Source organism: Trachurus japonicus, chromosome 18, assembly GCF_045865225.1.
Source record: "Trachurus japonicus isolate A0001 chromosome 18, Traja_1.0".
NCBI lineage: Eukaryota > Metazoa > Chordata > Actinopteri > Carangiformes > Carangidae > Trachurus > Trachurus japonicus.
Genome location: NC_140924.1, coordinates 18944293 through 18971106, shown reverse-complemented (window position 1 = coordinate 18971106; position 26814 = coordinate 18944293). Strand labels below are relative to the sequence as shown.

General features: G+C 42.0%; 2 protein-coding genes across 2 annotated transcripts; one reads left to right on the top strand and one right to left on the bottom strand.

Moving 5' to 3' along the window:
- The first annotated feature begins 140 nt into the window (after nt 1-140).
- On the top strand, nt 141-2160 carry nedd8 (NEDD8 ubiquitin like modifier). The gene is made up of 4 exons (XM_085758968.1): nt 141-364; nt 508-555; nt 672-754; nt 1761-2160. Exons 1-4 carry the CDS (start codon nt 347-349, stop codon nt 1888-1890), a joined length of 279 nt encoding a protein of 92 aa, XP_085615094.1. The 5' UTR covers nt 141-346; the 3' UTR covers nt 1891-2160.
- Nucleotides 2161-3949: 1789 nt separating this feature from the next.
- Nucleotides 3950-25891, bottom strand: slc7a8a (solute carrier family 7 member 8a). The gene is made up of 11 exons (XM_085759865.1): nt 25163-25891; nt 18342-18546; nt 15273-15424; nt 9894-10019; nt 9050-9203; nt 8408-8531; nt 8104-8207; nt 7564-7660; nt 7288-7437; nt 6774-6951; nt 3950-6168 (listed from the first exon to the last, which is right to left on the bottom strand). Exons 1-11 carry the CDS (start codon nt 25293-25295, stop codon nt 6008-6010), a joined length of 1584 nt encoding a protein of 527 aa, XP_085615991.1. The 5' UTR covers nt 25296-25891; the 3' UTR covers nt 3950-6007.
- Nucleotides 25892-26814: the final 923 nt, after the last annotated feature.

Genomic DNA, 26814 nt, shown 5'->3' with positions numbered 1-26814 from the left:
ACACATTTCGCCTTGTTTTTGTCAACAAAATGCCCACGTTAATACACGTTATTTTAGGATATTATTTAGTCGCCTTTTCGACGGTAAATTAAGCTAATGCTAAGTCTGACATTAGCCGAAGCGGAACCGTTGACAACAGAAAAAAGGGGGTCGGTAGGATCCACCGAGAAACACAGGAAACACCCATTGAATTTTTTTTTTTGTAAGGGAATATCGAGTTTCTTCATTAAACACCGTATTAACATTAACATCTCAACCCGTTTTTGGTCAAATCATCTAGATCCAGTTAACATAATAACGCCAGTGATCCCGCACCAGTGGAGTTTATAAAAACAAGCCAACAAAGATGCTGATAAAAGTGAAGGTAAGACAGAGCAAGTACAACGATTAGCACGGTTTTTTACCTGTTAGCCAGTCATTTAAGAAACAGACAATATTACTGAGTCACTGAGTTTAATCTATGGTCATGCATTTCTTAACAATAACCTGACATTATCTCTATCACAGACGCTCACTGGCAAGGAGATAGAGATTGACATAGAGCCCACAGATAAGGTATTGGTAGCCTTATCCATTATTTCATCCCTTTTATTGCTGTGTGTTTTATATATGTAATAACAAACAGTTCATAAATGTGTGTTAAATGTTTTTCTGCAATCATGCCCAACCAGGTGGAGCGGATTAAAGAAAGGGTGGAGGAGAAGGAAGGGATTCCTCCACAGCAGCAGAGGTTGATCTACAGTGGAAAACAGATGTAAGATAAAGACAGACTTTTAATTTATACTTGCTGGTAATTAAAAGCATAAAGTTGGGCAGATTCCGGATACAAGTCTTTTTTTCTTTTTTTTTTAATGATTTGCACCTTCAATAGTAACAAATGTGTTTAGAGTGAGTGCATGAGAAGTTGGAAAATATTCAACTTCAGCTCAGCATTGACTTTAGTTTATTGTAACCAGGGGGAATAAATGTGCTGTGCAGCCAGGTGAAACAGAGGAAACAGTCTTAGAAATTTAAGATACATAAAAATGAATTAAAACTATCAGCTTTTATCAAGTGCTGGCATTTTATAAAAGACTACTACACCCTGACATCATAATACAACACATTATTGCAAGACAGACCAATCTCATATAGGGTTGTTTCTTTTCAGGGGATATATTTTTATTTTATTTTATTTACATTTTGAATATGCATAGTTAACAGTACATACAACAAAAGACAAACAGAACTAACCACACAGTGACAATAACAACAACAAAACATTGACATACTTCACAACACTATCACAATTTGTTGTGTTCTGCTGCTGCTTGTAAACTCGTCGTCCCTGTAAATGAGGGAAACCTCAGTGACCAACGAGTTAAAATAAAGGTTTAAATAAAATAAAAAAATAAGATAAAGGGGGGATGTACAGTGCATGCTACTGAACAAAACAAGACTTTTTTCCACTTTTAAAGTCCTTCAAAACAGCATTTGCGATGACAATAGGCACCTCCGCACCTGATTCCAAATATCCCCGGTCCTTAACCCAGTGTCGTTCAGCACATCTGGGGGTTTATTGACAATAATTAAAAGGAAGTTGAGTATCTTTATCTGTGTAAACATGTTTTATAATATCTGATAATTAATGGGTTTTTTTCTGTGGATTTGGCTTCTGAAAGCTAAGTCATTGGGATATCCTGTCTCGGTAAAGTTTAGTTTTGTAAAAAGATGTTATTCTGCTTCCTGACATGTTTTTGCTCTGCATCTTATTCCTTTAGGAACGATGAGAAAACAGCTGCAGACTACAAAATCCAGGGAGGCTCCGTTCTCCATCTGGTCCTTGCTCTGCGAGGAGGCCACCACGCGCTCCGCTCTCCGAGATGCCTCCACTCTGCGCCTGCGTTGTAGCCGTCACTACAAAACCTTGCCTTAGCTTTTGCAATGCCTACACTTAAAGAGGATACACTGAAGTCACACAGCCCCCCCACCACCAGATGCAGAGTCACCTGGTGGCATTGTAGGCAACAACAGAGCCGTTGGTAGAAAGAGTTAGATCAATCAGGCTCTGTTTGTGGTGGCCGCTCCTTTCCTCAGCCAAAAAAACAAAAAAAAAAGTGTTGTAAAAAACATTTTCCCCACTGACACTCCTCATGTTTAAGCCAAACTGGCGGGGAAAAGGCCACGTTACTTTCAAAAATTAAACAATATTTGACAATAGATCCACAACCCAGAGCTCATTTGATTGCTGGAAATACTTTTGTGTTTATTTCTACAGTTCTGAAACAGGAGGAGCAGAGTTTCCCCAAGGTATTCAAACAAAGATGTTATCTGTGTTCATCAGCGGAGCAGAGATAACGGACATATAGAGATGCTGTGGGGAAGTTAGTTTGCTTGTTCTGCTTCATGCTTGTTTTATTCTGTTCCCACACACACACGTCGCTCCCCACATGCACGCACGTAGTATAATTATCCAAAGCTGCTGATTCAACCTATCAGACGTCATCCTCTCCTGTGAAGCTCAGTTTAGATTTGTGAGAGGAGGATGGGAAACACTCTTAACTCGCCGTTCGTCACCTCTGAAGTTTAACATTGTAAGTAGTTTGTTTAATCCATAGAAAATGAAATAAATAAAGTTTGAAATGCCTGTTGAAGCTTTAGGGAGGATTATGTGCTGGATTGGTTCTCGGTTCTCAGCGGCTACCAGGCGACTTGACGGGTCTGCTGTGTAACCCTCCATGAAATGATTAATGATTTAAACTCTGTCAAAGATGCAAAAATAAAACACAATAAAACATGTTAATTACAGTAGTCAAGTTGAAGTTTCTCATCATTGGAGCCAGACAATCGGTTTCCAGTCGTTGTGTGCTAATAAACAGCTCTTAATGGAAGAAAATATCATTCCCAAAATGTCAAACTGTTCCTATTAGAAGTTCCTATTGTGTGTCAACCCACCCGCTTCATAAACAGACAACATGTTCACTCAATAGGATTATGTTTTATAACATTTCATGTGGCTTTATTTTGTTGAGAATCACTTGTTTTTGTGCCGATTGCATATTTTTACTGCTGCGAGAAGAAGAAAAGGAAGCTTCAGTTTACTGTACATGAATATTGTTAGGTTGGTTTGTATGTATGTGCAGAGAAGCAGTGTTTGCTGTGTATGCAGCCCCTCCCCATCACCCCCCATTAAAGTCACACAGGGTTGTGTGAAACTGGCCTTTGCTGTGGTTTAGTTTGTGAGTAGAATAAAAAATCATGTTGATGCTGAAAATGCCTCACACACTCCTCTGTGTGTGTACATTTGAACAAAGGAGACATGAAAAGTCAGATATATTTGTGTACTTTTTTTTAATTCTTGCCACACACACATACACACACACACTCACACCAATATGTACATTTACACTTTTAACACAAAAATAGACACAAGTTTTAGAGATACATCTGTGGAAATGGTGGACTACAAAAGGCAAATGTAGACACAAAATGATTGAGAATGACCATCGTCATCAGGCAGGTTGTTGTTGTAGTGTGATGATACTATATCGGCAAGAGAAGAATCAGTTTAAAATCACATTACAACAAAGAAAACTTCATATTTCCTCCATGTTGAAGGTTGTTTTGGTCTGAATTAAAGCACTGATGGACGTTGCAGCAGATAAAAAACCCTAAACAGTGAGGAAGTTACGACATTAGCGAGAAATATACGGGCACGGTTCGGTTGTGTTGTGCTTTCTTGACATTTTCAGTCGTGCATCGTAGGCTACAGGAGCTGTGATGCAAAGTTGCAGCATTTGAATTCTGAGGTGGAAACATTTCAGGCCTCATTTATGCACAGTAAGGGTCCTGCTTAGAAATTCACAAAGTCTATGTCTCTAAATATCTTCTCATTATAGAAAGCACTGTCTTAAGAAAAATATTAATCACATTTTTCAAATGGTTGAACAATGGGATGAAGATAAAGATATTTAGATATTTAGATAAATGAGGCCCTGAATTACAGTTTCAAACATTAGCCAGTGGTTTTTATTTACTAAGAGACAAAATACAGACCATCATGACATCTGTGCATACTGTAAATACACAATAACTGTACAGGCACAACACACACAATCATTGTACGTGTAAAGACATCCAAGACACCCTGTTCCCCTTAGAGTTTTACAACAGCAACCTTTGCGTTACTTGCCTATTTTAAATGGTACACCCATAGATTTAATTATCCAACACATCCTGTGTGAACTTTTTCTGCAGGGGAGGGAGGGAGGGAGGGGGGAATCAGTTGTAAAATTGAGACTCCTGAGGAAATAAATATCTAGAAGCACCAGTAAAGACATTTACCACGAAACAGACTCGGATTTCAAAGAAGCGATGAAGCAGCTCTGTTTGAGTTTTCATGGTCTGGAGGTTTTAGGCAGTGTATGTAAGGAGAAGGCAGTGGGGATGCCCTGAGACACAAGGTTTATAGAAAGGCTGCAGACATTAAAAGAATATAATAATAAATGTGTGTTTTTATGAATGAAGGGGTGTCATTACCATAACATACATCATAGGTGTAGATAACATAACACAGAATGGGTTCATTAGCGTTGTATGTTCAGTTTTTGCTGGTGCCTGCACTAATATTGCACTATAAAGTAATTTTTTAGTGAATCAAAACTTAAATGTAAAGCCTCTTTTCTATTCCTCTAAATAAAGCAAAAAGAAAAAAAAACAACTAAACACAGCTAGATGTCAAGCTACAAAAATACTTTTGCTGTAAAACATGAAAGACAATCAATACCTTGTTTAAACTGTTTTCACACGGGCATTCACATGTGTCGGTGTCGGGATTTTGCACATTAACGATGCAAACGTGATGGTGAAAACTATCAGGTCTATTTATTCTTCTCTCTAGTTGTCTAAGTCTACGCTGCACCCTCAGTTTTAATGGGTTAATTATCTCACTGCCTCAGTCAAAACAACACAGCTACAATGGCACCCAAGTACAGAATATATTCTAATTATTAAGGCAATTAACAATTAAGTGTGCATCATTGACCAGCACATTCACCAAATGCAAAGCACAGATCACACGTCATCTCTCAGGTGTACACATCCGCAGTTTCAAGAGTAAAAAATAGGCCCAGATGAATATGATGTCCAATAGAAAAAAAAGAAGAATATCAACAAATCTGAAATTAACATATAAAAACTAAAATAACAACAAAAGGCAAATGATATAAACAATTATCACAATTACAAAAAAAAAAAAAAAATATGAGAGAAACATTTAGGAATCACAGTCACCTTTAAAAACAAAACAACAGCACTTGGTGTACGACTTCACGACATGAAATGACTTGATCTGAATATGATTTTCTTTGCTTCGACAATCAAAATACAGCTTTGGTGTTGAATGTATGACAAAGCAAAAAAATTTACAATGTGGCAAAAAAAAAAGACAAAACGAACAAACAAAACAAAACAAAAAACTGTTTGCGTAGCCATCACAGTACAGTAAGAGTCTTTTTGATAATAATAAAAAATACTAAATAAAAAAAAAGAAAAGTCGCTCTTACAGTAGGAGTGTGCAGAGAGTGTGTGGAGGTGGAGGAGGGGGATGATGACGACGACGACGACGATGATGCTGATGATGATGATGAGTAGGTAAATGCGCTGAGGAGTTGGAAGGTGCTAACCTTTCCTTTTTGCACATTTGGAGGACCCCAGATTGAAAAGGCTTGAGGTCGTGTTACTCTCAACATCTCAAACTATATTTGGCACAGAAACGATTGATTGATGCGATGCTGAAAACCAGATAAAAAATTTAAAAAATCCAAAAGACAAATCGTGGTGGTGGTGGTGGTGGGAGGGGGCGCGAGTTGTTGATCAGTAAACCCACTACAAACCGTGGTGTAGTACGTCTGCATGTGTCTTTGTGTTATGTGTGCGCCCACGTGTGCGTCGGGTTTTTTTGCCCGTTGATTTTCTTTTGGGGGGCGAAGGGGTGGGAGGGGTGGGGGGTCGATGGGTGATAAAGACTTTAGCAGTCCGCTGACTTGTGGTTGTCTCCGTCCTCCTTGGACAGAGGAGACCTGGCCTCCTTCATTTCCTCTCCTTCCTCTCCACTCCCGCTGCCGCCGCTGCCGGTTTCTGCAGGATAAACCACCACGCAGAACTTCTGGCCCAGATACGTCATCTTGTCTGGAAGAAACAAAACAATAAGAGGTTTCAGGGCTCAGGCAGTAAATGTGCTTTTAAATAATGTATAACCAGTGTGTATGAAGAATTATTGGGTTTTCTTTTCTTTAAATTAGACATAGGATTTGGGGAAAAAAAGACATTTTATGACACATTTTGATACTCCTCTTCTGCAAGTGCAACATCACTGTATATTTGTACAATGAGAACAGAACTGAAATTAACAGGGGAATAGCCTCGTTTAGCAAAAACCCAGCTGTCCCGGCCCGAAAAATAGTTATGTTACTCCCTCTAAAATATAATATGGTATTCTATATATCACTATTTCACTGGATTTAAAACAAACAATATATAATCTGTATTTAAATTTAGTTTTAAAGGTGCTGTTATCTACATTTATAAAACCAAACCTCCCAGTTGTTATGCTACATTATGCTAACCAAATCTAGCTGCCTACTTGATGCAAATATGACATGAGTGGTGTTTTATGTGTTTGTTGAGTGTTGCATATTTATTTAACAATATTATTTAAAACAAACCAACAAAACAACAACCCTAAAACAACTTTATTAACACCACCAAGCCCGGGACATAAACCAACTACTTACTAACGAAGGCGTCAAAGCACTGTGGCTTGTTGTCCCAGTAGACTCCCAGGAAATAGACGGGGACGCCGGTCAGCATGATGGCCAGGCCGATGCCGCACACCACGGGCTCAGAGTAGAGGGAGAAGATGAGCAGGAAGGCCCAGAAGACGAGGTAAATCACCGGCCATATCAGGCTGATCTGGAGGGAGCACAGCAGCACAGGTTCACAGTCAAATACTGAGAATAATCTGGTATCTAACACACACGATGATGCTTCAACAGGCTGTGTGACTTTGAAACTGCATTAGTCTTTTTATTTAGTCTCTTTTCTATTCAGCCTTTTGCATACTCATCTCTCTGATAGTACGTCTTTCCTACCACTAGAGAGCAGCTTTCAATAACAAGTCTTTGGCTGCTTAAAAGTAGAATCACTGCACATTATCCTCCTCTGAAAACTCAAAGTGGTATAGTCCTGTGTATTCATGAGTAAAGTACAAAAGATAATGAAAGATAAAACAACAACACATTAACAAACCTTGATCGGTCGGTGCATGTCGGGCTGTTTGAAGCGCAGGACGATCTGCCCGGCGACAGTGACTCCGTAGAAGAGGTAGTTGATGAAGCCCACGTAGTTGATGAGAGTGTACATGTCACTGGTGCACAGCATGAGCAGCGTGGACAGACACTGTGGTGGTGGGGGGGGAGAAGAGGGGCAGTGTGAAGGTTTGTTAGTGTCACAACAGTCTGAATCTCACTCATATGAAGGTGATAATGTTGTTGAGGAGTGAAGCGGTGGGGGAGCAGGACTCACCGTGAAGAGCAGAGCAGGGATGGGAGTGCAGCGCTTCACGTGAATCATGGCCAGCAGACTGGGGAGGTGGCCCTCTCTGGCTCCGGCGAAGAACAATCTATACAAGACGGAGACACGGTGAATTTAAGTGGGGAAATGTCGTCATTAAAATGTGTTTGTTTCTGAGCCATAAGGTGTTTTGGTAACCCTTTAATTTACAGGCCGCTAATTACGTGATAAGGTCAAGAAATAGCCTCAAAATAACAGTCAATTTCATAGTAATGTCATGTTTTTCACATGCTTTTCATGCTTTTTTTTGGGAAACACCAGAATTTCATGCAAAGTCCTTGCAATTGTCAATTACAATCAATTATTTCTGGGCTATTTCTACGCAATCAATCGTTATTTCTAGTCGATTTCTAGACATTATGATGCAATTAATTGTTATTTCTTGGCTATTTCTTGACATTGTGTTGGTGTTGTTTCTGTGTCTTTGAAAAAACCAAACAACAAAGATGGTCTGACCCAGAGGTGCAATGTGTCAATATTGAGCCAACTCACCTTGAAGAGGTAAAGAGGGAACCGTTGACTCCTCCGAAGGTGGAGAGCGCCACAGAAATGGGCATGATCCACGCCATGACTCCCAGCAGCTTCTCACCAAACGTCTGTCAAATAAACACAGAAGTTTAAAAAAAAATCTATATATTACAAACACATCGTTTGACTTGCATTCACCAGGAGGGACCACTAGAGGGCGAAAGAGCCATTCAACTATCAAAGTGTGTATGTGAGTGTATGTGTGTGTGAGTGTGTGTGTTTGAATGAAGTCATGGGACCACCCTGCGTCATGATCAGACCTACTCACCACGGCAACGGCGTTTGAGGCAAGCAGCTCCGTTGGGCTCATGGCCGTGACGTAGGCGATGTTGGCGAAGACGTAAACGAAGGTCACGAGGGGGATGGAGATGAAGATGGCACGAGGAAGGTTCCTGCATGGAGACAATAAAAGAAAATGTTATGAAAAAAAAAGAGCCATGTTTGGATGAGGAGGAAATTTTAAGAGAAGGAGAAGGCGAGGAGTGGGGGGTCGGGGGGATTTGAAGCAGGAAATTAAAAATGATATCTCAGGGTAGGTGTATTAATGGATACCAAGGTTATTAAAAATGTGAGTTTCCAAAAAAATAACAGAAAAATAGACAGAAAACTGAAAGGAAATTAAAAAGTAAACCTTTTCATATCACGGGGACGTTGTTCTAGGTCAGCAGCCAGACATTAGGGAAAGACAGTGAGAGTTTCCTTCATGCTAAATTGACTAAATTTCAGAGAGCTTTAACAAAAAGGATCAGGGATTAAACTGGGAAGCTCAGTTGGTATGCGACTGCTAATCACCGAAAATAGCTACAAGCAGCTTTTTGCATCAGCTGTATGACCCGTTCAGCGCTGGAGAAAGAAAGAAGGTCGTTCTCTAAGCACACACACAACGATACAACACGGTAGAGTAACGTACACATAGGGGTCGACCAGCTCCTCTGTGACGTAGTTGAGGAAGTTCCACCCTCCGTAGGCGAAGGAGCCTTGTAGAAAGGCTAAGGCTATCAAACCCACGTCGTACTCCTGGAAGGGCTCGAAGGCGTTGGCGGGCTCCAGCCAGTAGTACTCTCCTACACGGGTGGAGAAGAGGAGGAACAAACAAACATGAATAATCAGGATCATTTTGCTTTATTAACAACAAACAACATTTGCAAACAGGACTGAATTTCGCTAATGTTCAGTCTTGCTGTGAGGGAAATCCATCTGAAAACCATTTTCCAATGTAATCAGTGTGTCTCCCCACTGTGATCCCCCTGAAAATGACGGAGACGCTGTCTAATCCTGCACTGGGGCGAATGTCTAAATCATAAATAATCTTCATAAATCTTTTTTTTCATTTGGCATTATTTCTAGAAAGCATGAAAGTATGTCGTCTCTCTCTGCTCTCTCATATAGTATACACTCTAAAAATCTCCCGTCAAATCCGCCACTGAACTCTTCATCATCTTCAAACAGTCACACAGGAACCCCCATCGTGTTGTTTCAGGGGCCTTACGCTCTGTGGCCCCTGTAATAACTGGCCCTCGGCCATGTTTGAACTGCAAACCCACCCGGGCGTGCTGATGTTGGCGATGTGAGTTTTAACCAGATAGGGGGCCCCCAGAAACTTACTGAACCCTTATGGCGTCCGCGGGGAGTCCATACGGCCCCACTCCCACGTGACCGAGGACGTCCCCGTTGACCGCAAATGTGTGTGTGTGTGTATGTGTGTGTGTGTGTATGTGTATGTGTGGATGCACAGATGGCATCGGACAGCTCACCCTTGCAGATCTGCACGATGCCCATGACGATGATGAGGGCGAGGGCCAGCAGTTTGCCGGCGGTGAAGATGTCCTGCACCCTGGTGGCCCACCGCACGCTGGAGCAGTTCACCCACGTCAGCAGCACTAAAACACACAGAAATGCAACAAAACGCACAATTAGCTTTTATCTTATCCATTAAAAAACACGTTTATCATTGTGTTTCCACTTTAAATCACCATTTTCCACACTTATATTGTTTTTTCAGTCTATTCTACATGTCTTGTGCATCATTTTATGCATTTTTCCTCCAAAATTCATTGTGAAATTTTAATATTTTGGGATATTTCTGCACCTCGAGGAGAATTTTAAATAAATTCATGCTAAATGACATTTGGCTGCACAATACGACTTTGGACAGACTGTTCTCTAGTATGAGAGTTGAAGGTGAGGCCAGGCAGTGAAATTAGTAAAAGAAAAAGCAGAGGATCGTTGTGTTTAATTGGTGTTGTAAAACAAAACACTGTCACTGCATCGTTTGTAGTAAGAGTCGTCGTAAAATTGCCCAAGAAAAGAAGTTGTGAAAGTGGTTATTGTCGCTGATAAAAGCCAATAACCTTGACGTTTTCTCGAAGGCGAGTGAACTGATCTCAGGACAGTAAAACGAGAGACAGAGATTAAAAGCTGCACAGTTGAACGTAGCCTATGTGACGTGTCATAAACGCAGCCGCGACCTTTGACTCTGTTGCTGCATCATCGCATTGAACTTGAGCCGTTATCTCCTCCAACCTGCGTCGCTGCACTGGTGTTTTTCTTTAGAAGGGTTAAGGTTACACAAACTTCAGTCACGCAATTAGCTTTATTTTACATTTTTTCATATTTTATTTATTCTGCCCACTGCAACTTTTAAAAAGGATAATAATCACATTGATGCATCTTAAAAGACTTTTAAGACTCTTTTATGTGATAGAGACAAGATAAAACTACAGAAGCATCTCACTTTTACTTTATTACATGAAACAGCAACAACTATTAGACTGGAAAAATACTAATTAATTAAGATTATAACTAATGTTGCTGAATAAAAGTGTAAAATAGTTGAGATTTTCTTTTTAAACAAATATTACACTTTGTATTTCTGCTACTTTCTCAGTTTTAATAATGATTTTAAGATTAATATCACATAATTGCATCTTTTTATCGCTTTATGATGCTTATAAGTATACTATATTACATTTTGTTACTCTGGTGTATCACCTAATGGCTGCTGGGTAATAAATCAGTGTTATTACACTTTTTTCTTTTTTTTTTACATGTTTGACAAACCGATCGCCTGACATTTGCTTTTTTATCAGTTATTTGGTTTATTGATTTTAAAAACTGGGACATTTTTTTGTACATACAGCTCCACTGCCCCCGAGCTCGAGGCCGAGCTAACACAGACAAAGATAATGGATTTGATCTGTACTGCTGCGTACAACAGGCCAGTGGGTTCAGGCCAGCGGGGTGCCATTAAATAATGGGCCTGTTTGACTCCGTGGGATTAAGTTCATCACATTAAATAACTCTGGGCTGAGCTGCCACTGCAGGGAACAAACGGCAGATGCACATGAACAGACATGCATGTCTCTGCAGATGTGTATGTGTGTTACTGGAGATGGAGTTTTGCGGATTGAGCTGGTTTGCACGTGCTGCGGGGCGGCGTTTTGGAGGCTTTTAGGTAGGAGAGTGGAAGGGGGAAGGGGTTTAAAGGCGGGTAAAGTTGAGGCATAAATTGCATGTGTTTCCCCACAAAAACAAAATGACTTCAGCAGACAGAACCGCAGTTGTGGTGGTGGTGGGGGGAGACCTGCTGCTGCAGCTCCCTCCACATAAAAAACAGGAAATGTGAGACTGTACAGACACAGTCCGTCTCATGACTTGATTTGTGTGGTGTGTGGTGTATACACACACACAGAGACACACACAGAGACACAATAAACGACCTCTGTCTGATCCACCTGATACATCTTAAACCTCTTACCTCAACCCGCCGGTAAACAGACTTGTTTTAGGAACCAGATGATCTCTCTGTCACTACACAACGTTACAGTAACAACACACACGACCAGCAGGGTTCGGGTAAACACCTGCACACACATTCTTCGAATCTCTGAGCTGTGGGGGCCGCTCAGCTGCCTGTAAGCTGAGTATACAAAATGTGTTATGCATTTAGATATGTACATGTGTGTGTGCATGTGCATGTGTGTGGAAACTTGCTGAGTTAACTGCGAGTCGGCTGGAAAACACGACAGTTATGACCTCGCACGCTGGCATCTGTAGGAAGAGACGCACCCCAGGGAGACTCCCAACCCAACGTGTGTTTTTTTGTAACGGTACACCTTTGGAAAACCTTCTCCCTTTTGTGGATTGAAACGAGCAAACCAATCGGGGCCGCCGGCACCGACACTCGATCTGGTTATGGGCGGTTTTCTAGGTATGATAAGTAAGGATATATATCTTGCACGCTATTATACAGTATCCAACCCTTCACACGAAGGTCTAAACGCACACACGCACACCTATAAACAACAAGGATGACATCAATCAGAGTTGTGGAGAAACAGCTTTTACCTCTCACCCACTTTCCCCCTGAACAACAACAACAACAACTGGATGAAACAGATGCAAAAAAAATCTTCAACTTTTCTGCCTGACAATATCTGCACAGCTGACTCACATCACTCTGCCGACTCAGCCAATGAAAATCAGTCTTTCCTAAAAAAAAAACAATCCCGAGTTGTGCAATAAAATGACTGCGAGCGGTTCCTGTCAGAACTGAGATTTTCCTTCTTTCTTTTTTTTCTGCTCTGAAAGTGGGACAGAAGTGACAGGTGAATGTAGGTCGATGTCTGTAACTAAAATGAAAAGCTGTCAGAGCATCTCATCAAACAAGAGAAGAGAAGAAGCTCGAAAGGAACCAGTCGTCTTCTCACTTTGTGTGACCCTATGGACCACTTCATGTTTTCAGCCTATACATTCAGTTTCTGTTCCTCTATAGTTTCTACTCTGCTTTAACAAGTTGAGACCAGATTAGATTTCACCCATTACCACCTAAGAAGAATCTGAATATATATATTTTCTTTCCCTAAATGTATTCCTTTAACTAATATCTAATCATAATAGACCTCATCTAATCTTCTATTCTACCTATACAGGCTTTCTGCTGCTGGGATTTAATGCAAATGCACCTTTTCAAATTTCATCCAAACGTCAAAACAAAAACTGTTGTGTTTCGACATTTCTGTTGCGAATGTTTTTCTTGTTAAATGAATCATAAATGATGATTGGTGATGATGCATGAGGTCTGTTCAACAGTTTGTGAGAGTTCCTGCATGACAGAGATGTGAAAGTGAAAACATAACTAACGTTTCTGAGAGAAGTGATGGATCTCTCACTTCTTAAATGTGTTGCTTGTTACTGTCTGACCATCTGTCACAGGATTTGAGGGGCAACAGATATTAAATACAGTAGCCTCTATGTCTCCTTCCTACACAAACCCAGTGACACTGTTGCATTAGTACATACATTAACATGACAGCTCCAGTTCCTCCAGTTCTACCAGCTCCTACTTATCTTTGGGTCGCTCACCTACAGGAGCTAAAAATGGACAAACCCGTTTCCAGTTGAGCTCAAAACCAGACCGACGATATTTTGGAGGAAAAACCAAAAAAAAAAAGGGGACAAAGTTGTTTTCTTTCTCCCCTCAAAAAACATTCAGTGGTTATTTAAACAAGATGCGGTTACGGGGCTGAGACACACAGTTGTTATGATGAATGATGACATTGTGGGGTTTGTTTATCTGACAGGACGGACGGTGGTATTAACGGTGAACCGCGTATTTTGTAATCAACCGCGAGGATTGCTCCATAGTGATGCACAAACACCGGCGGACAGTAAACATCTTGTCTTCTTCTCCTTCTTCTCCCCCGTCCGTCTCTGTCTCTGTCTCTGTCTGAAGGCTGCCTGCAGTATTTGACTAGTGAGTGTGAACTTTGTTGACGGATTCAAATCAACCACCGTCATGTCAGCGCCAAACACATCCATCCATTTGTCTTTGCGCATTCACCACTCGCCGCCAGCTGCCCTGCCACCACCTTTAACCCCCCGCATGCCCCTCTGACCGCCAAACGTTAAATAACAGGAAAGCGCCGCAGAAGGAGGAGAAGACGGACATAAAGACATAACTGTGAGACTTTAAATATCTTAAATTAGACGACTCTGATGATGTAACCACTCCTGCAGACCGTTTTATCTGAGCTATTTTCATTCACACTTTATCCAGCAGCTTTAGTGTCTCAACGCCGACTCCAACCTGTGTCAGCATTTGTGCACCAAATCGCTTCTGGTTAATTACATTCATTCCCATTTGTTTTATTGATCCATTTTACAGTGCAGCCTCTTAGATTCACTGGCTGGCTGCTTTTCAACTTCTGAGCTCGTCTCAACAGCCAAAGGACGCCGTGTCCCTCTGTGTCTGTGTCTGTTTACACTGTCGCTGCTACTTTATCTTTGCTTTATCAAACCTGAGTCCGTGAGAAGACGCAGCTTTTAGCGGATTGATGAAAGAAAGAAGTGTTATTAAACTGTAAAACCATTTATCGTATGTGATGAGTCATTTTCAAGTGCAGATCTGTCTCTTAGAAATGACATTAAGCAACACAGGCCAACGTTTGTTTAAAGGGGCCATTTGTTTGTTTTTGTTTTGTCTGTAAATAGACGGGCTAAACAGCATGCTAACTCCAGTAGCAGAAAAGTTATGACGGAGACAAGAATCAACATTTGATTTTCCTCTTAATAAAAGAAAGAAGCTTGATCCAAAACTTGCAATGTTTCTTTTACACTAATAAGTAAACAGCTGTTAGCTGCAAATTCAATATGCATGCAAATAGCAAATATGCAAATAGCTCCTTTAACCATGATAAAATTACATATTTCTGCAGTTTGTGTTAATCACATGTTGTCTCCAAATCGCATCTGAGATTCTTAACTGCACATACTGTACGTATATGTATTTTCTTTTATGGTTAGGGCAACTTGTTTTTAAGTTTTTCCAGACTTTTGTGACAACATTTGCTACTTTATTCATTTTTTTAAATTTAATTTCAACAGACTATTGCTTCAATGTGCTTTTTTGTCGATTTGATTTTTCTGCTGTTACTAGACAGACTTGTCATCGTGTTAAGATTGTTGTGCATTTTGTGCATGTCGGTCCCTTCAGGGAGCCAATGCATCCGCACCAACAAATGGTTCAGGTGATAAAGGGTTATTTTTTTGAGACTCTCTGCAAGTTTCATTGAGGAAAAAAATAAAACTACAGCAGCGTCATCAGTCTGAGAGCTGACGTTGCTGCTACTCACAGAGGCAGACGGCAGCCAGCAGACGCAGGCCGTTCTCCGGGGGGAAGCAGGTGGGGAAGAGAGGCTGCAGGACGTAGTTGGAGAACGTCAGCGCGATCACGGCCTGATTGGTCGGGTAGATGACGAGCACGGCGATCCAGAGACGCAGGAACCTGGAACAAAAAAGGGGACAGGAGGGGTAGGTGGGGGGGAGGGAAGGAGGGGGTGGTGGTTAGAAACACAGAGGCATGTGAGAAACAGCAGGGTGTTGGGATCAAATACAGTGTGTAGGAGCACGAACAGGTGAGAATAAACAGGAGGAAACACACCACAGAGCTACATATACAGCACATATACATCCTTTCATTTACAGATTCCCATTCAAAGCAGGTTATTTATGGTCGAGGCCTCCATGAATGTATAGCCTACTCTATGTTTACTCTTTCTTTGTCTTCCTTACTATGTATGCTTGGCCTCTATTACAGTACAAGCCACTGTCATATAGCTGTAAGAAGCATATATAAAATGGTTTATTGCTGATAATGAATTGATAATTTGACTCATTTATAAAGTGAAAATCGCAAACATCTGCAAGTTTTAGCCTCCCAAAGTTGAATATTACTGCTTTTCTTCTATTTTACATCACAGTATGTTGAATATTGTGTTTTAAGCAACTTGTTTGGTCCCTTTAAGCTCTGGGAATTCAACTTGGATATTTCCCCCCTCTTTTGTAAGATTTCACAGTTTACACAATCAGTAGAAGAAAAAAAAATAAGCCGGGAGATAAAGGCAATGCAAATACGAGGCTGTTTGAGCCCTCAAGACAAAACAAAGGGGGAGAGCCCGGGCAGTCGGTTACAGGCTGTTCGAGAAACTTCAAATGCAACATTTTAACCTACTTTAACTCTCAGTTACAGGCGTCTGTGAATTTTCTTTTTTCTTTTCTTTGCTGCTGCAGAGTCAGTCAGTCAGTGACACAACATTTAGACCAAGCTGCAGCGAACAAGACTAATAAAAATGTATGTTTGGCAGCTGGTTTAACTGCAGTGACTCGTTCCTGTCAAACTGTGAAAGTCTGTTTAAGTAGGAGGAATGTCGAGAAAGAAAAACTCACTATTGGTATCAGTTGGCTTGAAAACATTTTAGAGCCTGCGTACGGAAGCTGACACTGATGTATGATGAATGAGGAGGAGGAGGAGGCGGCGGTTGTACAGATGTGAGATGACATGGGGCTGGGGTTTAGCCGAGTGGAGCAGGAGAGACTAGACGTGTGGTATTTCCATGAAATTCTCCGAAAGCTTATAGAGGGATCATTACACCTGACTGCCTTAACGGGATTGTGTCCCGCTGGAATGTGTGTGTGTGTGTGTATGTGTGTGTGTGTACGTAAAAAATGTAGACCAACGGTGACAGAAACCTTTGCAACAATTTGTGCAACATTTTTACTTCATCTTAGATAATGCACTTTTAAAAGTTTTTATATATGATAAAAACGATGCCTAGAAAGCCTAGTATACATTATCTAAGTGTCACTATATAAAAAAGCTGTTTGCAGGTCAATGTGTCAATAATCACACTGACAGAAGTCCTGCATAAGACATGACTTATTACATATGGTTAAAGGTTAATAATTGCTCTCTAATTGTACTTTAATTAAAGTCTGCTGCAGAGCTAATAAAGGATTTAGTGGTATTTCTTCTCACTTAATTTCCTTTAGACCAAATTTACATATTCAAATAGTTTCTTGTCTTGTAGCCCAACAGTTCAAAATCCAAATAAATTCAGAAAACTATTTCCCTGCTACTAGTTTTACCTGAGTAAAGAACCTCTCAACGTCTCATAGACTCACCCGTAGACAAATATAAATAATGGGACACAGAATTAATGAAGGTAAATGTGATATTTACAATAATTAGGCCGCCCCCCTTTTGCTGCATTCCTCTATACTCCACTTTCTGGGTGTAACGCAGCTCTCATGTGACTGTAACAAAGACTCTTTGTACTTTAAACATCGTCCAATCACGTTGTCTTGGAGAGTACGACTTTACGAGCGCTTCCTCTTTCCTACGAGCCCGCCTTCATCCAGCGGCGACCAGGTGATGTAAGTATTTCCGCCGCTGCCGTTATTGACTTATATACACATGCAAACACAACTGAAGCCCCCCCTCCCCCACCACACACACACACATACACACACAGGCATAGGGGATAAAAGCAGCTCAGATTAACAAAAACAAACGCCCCTTGACCACAGTTTATTTATCCTAGACGGAGGGCACAGGGAAACGGTGTGGCCTCAACACTTCAAACCAAGCATCTGAAGGTTAGGGTTCATTGATGTGTATTGATAGCCACTGCACAAAGGGACGAAAACAATCATTGGCTGTTTTGTCTGCTCGAATTCCTCTCCCGAAACGGCCTGATAATAGGCTATGCATCCTTTTGATAGTTAAAAAAAAAAAACACACACACACACAATGGTCTAATCTGTGTTTACAGTCTGGGCAGAGGCACAGTGTGTGTGTGAAATCTACTCTAACAAACAATGTTGTTTTTGTGAGGAAATTAACCTAGCGTGGTTCCCAAGCGTTTACTGTTACCGTAAAGCGAACCATTTATGGTCGACTGGAAGACGGATGAAGGGTTTGAAATAGGTTAATAACGCGCCGGCAGCAGCAGCAGCAGCAGCAGCATGACTTCTCCAACTCTGAGAGTCACCTTGGCCGGCTGCTTTTGTCTGTGTCCATGTGAGTCTTAATATCTTTTTCTCCCTGTAACTCCTGTACCTGGCTACGAGCTGAAGAGACCTCCTGCTTTGGATCAAGATGTCTGACCTACATCAGAAAGCTCATCCACCAGGATAAAGAGAGGAATCTAGACATGTCGGTATGCTCACCTAAATCCCTGTCAAATTAACTTCCATTATTTGAGAGGCCCCTTCTTTAAAACTGGGTCATATTCTCACAGGGTGCTACTACAGGTGATCGAACCTCGCTGACCCCAGAGTCGGCACATATGTAAAAAAAAAACTGATTTGACTTGATCAAAACTAGTGAATGGGAACCGTGGTGATGTGAAGTGTTTTCTTACCCAGCCAGGCCTCCGAAGATGTCCTTGACGTAGGAGTAGTCTCCTCCGGACTTGGGGATGGTGACGCCCAGCTCGGCGTAGCACAGCGCTCCGATGGCCGTGATGACGCCCGTGATGACCCAGACGAGCAGGGCCACGCCCACGGAGCTGGCGTTCTCCATCACTCCCTTCGGACTGACGAAGATACCTGAGCCGATGATGTTACCTGGAGGAGGAGGAGAGGGAGGACAGAGAGGTGTCAAGTCTCAAGCTGGGAACGCTTAGGGGCCGTATCAGATGTTTTTCATGTTTCTAGTCTATTAATATTATTGTCTAAATCATAATTGAAGGTATTTTTTCAAACTAACTTTGCATGTCCTCCATGGAAAAAACTCAAACAAATAGTGCAATATTTCTTTTCTTCTTCTTGTAACCACTCTGAAAGACTGGAAACAGGTGGAAATAATAAATAAAGCATGGATCAACACGTCTTTGGTTTGACAAGGAGCTACATACAACAGTTGCCAGTCGGCGTGCAGCACAGGTTTCAGGGAGTTGTGCCAAACCTGGCAACCGCGCCAAGACAACAAGGCTCAGTGCACCTGACAGTTAACCCTCTAGCTCAGCCTAACAGCTGTTTAAATACAGACTGAGGAGATGTCAAGAGTCTGTTAAGTACATTTTGATATCATATGGAAGTGAATGAAGAAGTAGCTGTTTGCAAAAGTAGGTAAATAATCTAAAAACATTGAGCCTACTGTTAAAAAATACTTCCTACATTGTGTGTTTAGTTTTTATTGGAGCAAGGTAACAATACAAATGCCTGTGTCCATGTGCAATGTGGTGAATAAGGCCGACTGGTGACAATTTAATTGTTAATGTAGTTGCTGTGGTGACTGTGGACACTGGACAGACAGACAAGTGGAACAGGAAGGAGACAAAGTGAACAGGAAAAAGAATTAGGTCATGTGTACAAAGACAGAGGGAGGGAGAGAGCGAGGGAGAGAGAGAGAGCGAGCACAGTTTGAACGGTGATGAGGCAGGCGAAGTGGGAACCTGCAATCTGCTGACTCGGCACAGATTGATGAAGAGATGGAGCAAGACAAGGGAGCGGGGTGAAAGAGTGCAAAGAGGGAGGCGTGATGAGAAGAGGACGATCTGACATATTCAATGAGCATCAGCGTGCCAGGCAGTTTATATAGGCAGCCGAGAGAGACGGTGGGAGTCGGACGCAACAATCCCCCGGCGTGAAAAGGATTCACACCTCTGACAAAGCCGAGGTCGGAGGTCAGGAGCCTGCGATCAGATTCGGCCGACTGTGGTTGAACTCGTGCAGCCAATAAAATAAAATAAAAATAATAAAAAAAGGCGGCAGGGTCAAAGGTTGAAGGTTTTGAATCGTATCAGGTCGGCTGGAGGTACAAAAGTCAAAGATATGAATGATACGGACACGTTCAGCCGGAAGAGTTGAGTGAAGTGCAGCCAGTAAGAAAAAGAATTGGATTATTCTTTATCAGCGTTGGGCTAAACTACTATAAATTAACAGATTAATAGCAGATTAATCAATAATAATAATAATAATAATATAAACAACTGCAGCCGGTTTGAGGAAATGGCTAAAAAAGGTTCAAAATAATCAGCCTGCACACATAAAAAAAAGGATCTGCTCTCTCAGATCAGTTTAATCCAAAGCAAAATGTGAGCACTTGCCAAACCATGTGCTCAACTGAAGCATGAGGAGATGCAACGTTGTTCAACTTTAACGGATTCCACATGCATCATGTGAGCGGCGAGCGACGGCCGCTCCCTTATGTAACTCCAGCTGCAGGTGAAAGGTAAAAGGGGTCCTCGGTGCGTGACCTTTGACATCAAGGAGGGTGGAAAAGACAGAAAACAGTTGTGCGCTGACTCAGCACTATTTTTCTCTGCTGCTGCTGCTGCTGCTGCTGCTGCTATCTCCCTCCCTGCTCCGTGCTAAGACTCCTGCAGCGCAAACCTGCAGAGGTGACGCGAGTGAAGGGTGAGAGGGGGGTGATCAAATGTGCACGCTTGCATGTTGTGTGTTCATGTCATGTGCATTATCACACACACACACAGACACACACAACTATGTGAGACCAATGCTGACTCGTGGAATCTTGATGTTTCCTGTTCTTGCAGTTTTTACATCCCTTTGTCTCCAACCAGGCAAAAGGGGGAACTTTTCTTTTTTCTTTTTCTGCCCTCAATGTGCTGCTGTCACCGCTGACTGTCTCTTGACCTTGATCGAAGACCAACTGGATGTTTGTATCAAGAATAAAACATCTGAACTGTAGTCTGTGTCTTTTTTTACAGCTGGCTCCAGGCCTCAGCCTCCTCTGTCACTGGATACTTTGATATCCTGCATCGTTATTGAATTGGTGTCTCGTAGAGGGAGAGGATTGGACTCAGACATGCTCTCTGGACTTTGTTTGATCTCATTTGTTAACTGATAATCAAACCGGATGCTGATTAATTTTTGCATCAAATAATTGTTTTAATTATTGGGCATCTCGAGCGGGTAATCTCTGCCTAATCGTATAATGGGATTTTTCTGTTTCATATCAACAATTATTGGCACATTGGTCATATCTAATTGGAAAACAACAACAATCATTTCAAAAATTTCAGCTTATATGTCATGAAGCTAATACCTGTTAAGTATATTTAAGTGGAGCAAACACACAAGAAGGAACCAGAGAGAGAAATAAGCTGTTATTTGTGTTAGTTATTTGGGCCTCTCCATGGCACATGACTGAATACCACCTCTCAGCCAAACACCACTCACACTAACAGCAGGCTATGAATATTAACAAGCGTGTGTGTGTGTGTGTGTGTTTGTGCAGCATTATGGTATAACGCTAATCAGCCTTTATAAATCCCTGTTAGATTAGTTCTTGCTTTTCCTCTCAGTGTTAAATCCCTGTTCAAACAGCCACCAAGCCGAGCAAACCTGCTGCTTGACCCTCGGATCCTGCAGGCCCTGTGCACATGCATGCAACCTATTATTACACTGAGGCAATTTACAGGAGACAGAACCACTAATAGTAATGTTGTAATGAAGGTAATTACATCAATTAGACCCGCGGACAAACTAGCGGTTCCCTGTTTTCTTGGATCAAACCTCGGCTCGTTTGTATTTCTGTCAATTAAGGACTTGCGTTCTGCAGGGTGATTCGATTTTAAGAAGACAAGAGGTTAAAATTGAACTAGATGTTTAATAAAAGTGATGTGGATTAGAAACTATTCAGCAATTCTGTTACAAAGCACAGAGACTGGAGTCCAGCTCAGACGCGGCTAAGCCAGGAGAGCTAATAAAACAGCATTATCAGGGCGGGGCCTTCTCTTCCACGTGGCCAAAAGTTCACTGCTAATTCCAATTCCTGGCTTTGCACATTTTTTTGGGATTTATACGTGTGTGTGTGTGTGTGCAAGTGAGTGGGTGGGTGATAAATGCCTGTACTGTACAATAAGGCCATAAAAAGCGTTTGATGTCCTTGTGTGCTTGGCCCTTTTCATGGAAACCCAGCGGGGCATGTTCGCAGTGAAAGGATCAGACGAGTCACCTGAGCTCACGTCTCCGCCGCACATGACAATGTGAGCTGAATGAGCATGAATGAACGAACTTGGTCAAGGACAAAAGCCGCGGCCATTAACAGTCTGGTGACTGTTTCGAACTCTGGACGGCCATAAAAAAAGGAGAAAAAAAAGAAAATCTTCTAAGATGGCATGAGAAGCTCAGCGCTGCCAACTTGTTTCTTTGGTAGATGAATGGAGGGCGATAAAAGAAGTGATTAAGTTATCTCAATGTGGGTGCAAAGATGCTGAAGGGTGGGGCTACTACTTTGACAGGCCTCCTCACTGATCTGTCAGTGATCGGAGCGTGATCATCACTCTGGAGAGGTGTGAGAACATGAATACAAATGTGTGGCAGTCGACTTCTGTGCTACTTTCCAGTGCAACTGCAACCTGGGGAGGGGGCGAACAAACTGAAGGTCGTCAGCTCTCTGCATCTCCTCCTTCATGACCTCCTTTCTCCTCTCCCTCTTTCTCTTTCTCTAAAAAACACTTGGGAATTCCCATGTGCACTTACACATCCACACACACGTCTCCGTGCCTCTCTCCTCCCGTTGCCGTGGAAACACAAGCATGAATGACTCATCCCCTCCCTTCTCTCTTCAGCCTGTCAAGGTCAACACGTAGACCACACACACACACACACACACCGCTCAGTCCCATCTGGACAACCTGTGCTATATTTCGTCCCTGCTTATGTATCGATCGGCCGGTTGTCTGATGGTGTTTATTCCTGCCGGCCGATCGTGTGCATCGACTGGTCTGCCACTGTAATAATGTCTGTATGATACAGACAAGGTAGTTAGAGCTGTGTTATGTTTCACTGCTTTAACATCGTTTCATAAAATCTAAATTATTAGTTACATTACAGAAGGTTTAAATGAAACATCTAAGTATCACTATCACTTCAGGACACTTCTGTAACTCTGTATTAGTAAGTGATGGGCCAGCTGGGCCGAGGTGAACTGGTTAGCATGCTGACTTCAGTATAAGAGAAAAAGTGATAAACAAAGACACAAAACAAGATAGTTTGCATCACTTAAAGCAGAAGTAAGTGATATAGTATTTGTGTTAATATAAGTCTTAAATAGTTATATCTTCCGACAGCAATCACTTACGTAGAGTGTTTGGTCTGAAACACGGGTCTGTCAGTCACTCTGTTCTGCTCTGAGCCGAGGAGAAAACATTTATCGTATCCTACAGTTTTTATCCAATGAGAGAACGGCATGCAGGGCTGTGTGTGCAGCCAAGGAACGCCGTGAATGTGGCGACGTAGGGACGAGGACTGTTATGGTGCGTTCAAGGAAACTCGTATTTTTCCGACCGTGAAGTGGTACCAGTTCGATCTGGTACGAGTTCACGGGTCGGAAGTTACGAGTGGCCGTTATAGTGACTTTCACCGGTAAAACAGGTCGGAGAAACACGAGTGGGTTGCCTGGAGCGCTACAAAGTCGTAAGTTGTGACTTGAAGCTGTAATTTACGATTTCAAAAGCCTGCCTGGAACGCAGCATTAGCGAAAACGACCGGACCACTTACTTCTGCTTTAAGTGATAAAAGTAGCTGAGTTTGTTTCTTCAACTAGCAAATAAACATCTGCGAATGCTAATGTTACAATGTAATAACGTATAATGACAAGTTACAACCAAAATACGATAAACAAGCATAAATGCATTAATAACTAATAAACTTGGTAATGGCTGGTCCAGTCCATCGCTATATATAGTATGAATGAGTATTATATGTGTATGTGTGTATATAAGGAATATAAACTTGATCATTTGTAAAATTCTTGCTTAGATTAATCTTATTTATTGTTTTTAGTTTAGTTAAAAATCAATGTTTAAAACATCTCGTTATCTTGTTCTATTGTACAACTTTATTTCTTTCAAATAGGGTAGGGAAAATAAGCTGCTGCTTCAGCCTATACGCCTTTTCAGCCATACTTGACATAGTAATCCTATATATCACGGTCTGTTGAATGGACCAAAACAAACAACTACTACTACTACTACTACTACTACTACTACTACTACTACTACTACTACTGTTAGCTATATGTAGCAATAGAAAAACGTACAAATAGCCCCCTTATAGTAGTGTTAAGTGTTTTTGTTAATCTGGAATGACGCTACATCATATTAGCCCAATTATTAATCAGTTATGGAAAATAATCTGTTGATTAATTAATAATAAGATTAGCTTTAGCCCTAGTATCAAGACTTTAATCATTGTGCAACAATCAACTTAAACTTTTTTGCAGGCATGAAAAGAAGTTTAAAAACTTTCCCTATAAATGCAGATTAACTGAATGTAGGTCGGTATTTGTCCACTTCTACAATGCAAATTAAAGGGCCACTCAAGTAATTAGAGCAAGTAGGCTGCTTTAGACTTAGTAATTAAGTTGAGAGGCTTGCAGGGGACAGATTACAGAATGAATGGTGAGATATGATGCAACAGATGCCAAGATAAACACCGGGTCCCACAAGTCACCACCAGAGGCTGTGCTGCCGTGTGTATATTTAAGAATATGGCAGCTCGGTCCAACTGGGCTACGTCACGTGACGAAGCCTGCAGATTTCTCTGAATGGGCAAAAATCCTGAGAGCTTCAAGAGATGAGTGAGTGTGACGACATCATCATCATCATCATCACCATCAGAAGAGGAAGGATGATGAAAGATTGAGACTGATTAACGACAGCAAAGAGCCATGATGCAAGAAAACATGACAGGGACAGAAAGTTTCAGTTACACACACAGATGGGTGTCCTTTAAGGTTGGTATGTTATATGAGTGTGAGGACTGTATGGTGTTATTTTTAAAACTCAGTCACATGGAGGTTTTTCTTTTTATACACAAGTGAAGACTCAGCACATGCTCACTTTAAACTGCCTGAGCATCACATATCACTCCCTGTGTGTGGTCAAACAAACCATAACCATGCACATCCTACTCTTTGCATACAGTAGGGTCCAAAAGTCAACGTGTTCACACAGACTATTAGAGCAGCTGTAGATTGAATGGGTGTAATCTGATCCCAGAGCAGCTCCAGGTAGACTGTGTGTGTTGTTATTTCGACTCTTTGTCCACACAGGTAACTTTGTGGGACGCCTGCTGTTACACTCCACTAATGCAGGGTGGAGTCCAACTGTGAGATAAACACGGGAACTGAAAAGCAGCACATTGTATCTGTATCTGTATCTGTTAGCCTACCATCACCACCATCACCTCCACAGTGACACTCACTCACCTACAATGATACCACAAGCGCTGACGAGTCCGATCTCCTTCTTGAGCGCCACGCCGCCTCCCGACGACTCCTCGCCGGCAGCATCCTTCCCGGATCCCGCTGTGCTGCTTCGTTGCCTCGGTCCGTCCGTCATTGTGTGATGGTTGGGAGTTTATGGGTAAACACGAACCGACTCTATAGGCGACCTTCTTGTCCCACCTCTCGCAGCACCTGCACCCCGTGCGCTCCTAATGTCCTCCTTTTACGCGTCGAGGCGCGCTGCAGCTTTATCTGCCGGGTGAGAGTCAGCGACCTGCACCGTGCAGCTGGATCTTCTTCTTTTTCAAGGTCTGTGCGGTGCCGACAGCCGAGCTGAGCTGTCTGCGGTGCTGCTGGTGTTGTCACAGGTGGTGCCACAGGTTCCCGCAGGTCTCTAAGCGCACATCAAGTCCAAAGCGCGTACTCCAGTGGCATCGCTTCAAAGTGACAGAAAGGAAATAACTTAGTCCTGCACGCAAAAAAAAAAACACAGCAGCAAAGCAAAGAGGCTCGTTAAAAAACAACAACAAAGACAAGAACGAGCCCTTCACTGTTTCTTTGTTCCAGGTGTGAGATCAAGAGAGAAAAAGCATCCTCTCTGCACGAGCTGCTCCGGGTATCAACAACAACAAAACGGATAACTCTCGTGTAAAGTCGCTCAGGTCTGTTTTAAAAACATCCAACCTGCACTCAGAGAGGTTGTATTAGAGTAAATGCACATTTCGTGCTCCTTCATATGAGTAGGTCTACAGTAGGACCCCGCCCCCGTCTGCCTATACCCCCTCCTCCCTTGTTTTTCCTCCTTCAGACCCTCCCATCTGTTTTTTTTAATCCTCTCCCTCTCTCTCTCTCTCAGCTGTTCCCGAACTCACTCCTCCACCGCGCGCACTGCACGCGCCGTCTTTACTTTACCGCTCCCACTGCCTTTACGCTTCCTCCCACTGTCACTGTCTCCAACTCACTCTCACTATCACTCATTCACACTTATTATTCAGCAACATGCAGCAGAAGCCCGAGTCTAAATTTAGCTCCTCAGTCTGTCTGCATGCTGCAACACTGCTGCTGTGTTTCCATCCTCTATATGGCTGGCACACATAGCTACACACACAGACACACACACACCACTCTCTGTACACTGCTTCTTTTTTTCTTTATGACCAAGTTCCTTCATTAAGACAGAATAAACACATTTCCTGGCCACATGGTGAAAACAGCACCTGGGAGATTTCTGCTCTCTCAGTGAGACAATGAGAGACTCCTCTGTCTGCGGTTTCATGACCTCGCCGTTGTTCAACATTGTCTGAATGTAAAATGTTTGCTCCCTGCTGCCTGTCCTTCATAATGTCCCTAAAGTGCGTGCAGATGGTTTGTGGTTCTACACACTAATACAGACGCTTGTTACGCTCATACACTCATCAAAGCCTCTTGACTTCCTTCAGGTGAATTGTCAAAACATTTTTTGACGGATGAGTCATTTCCTCCTTGATACATTTTCATGATGCAATCCATAACTAATATTTCAATCTCAGTTTACAGTAACGTCTTAGGCTTTACTGTTTAAATGTATATCTACTGTATTAACTTGTGCTATAATAGTTTTTCTTAAAAGAAAAACTTACTTTCATACTTTCAGC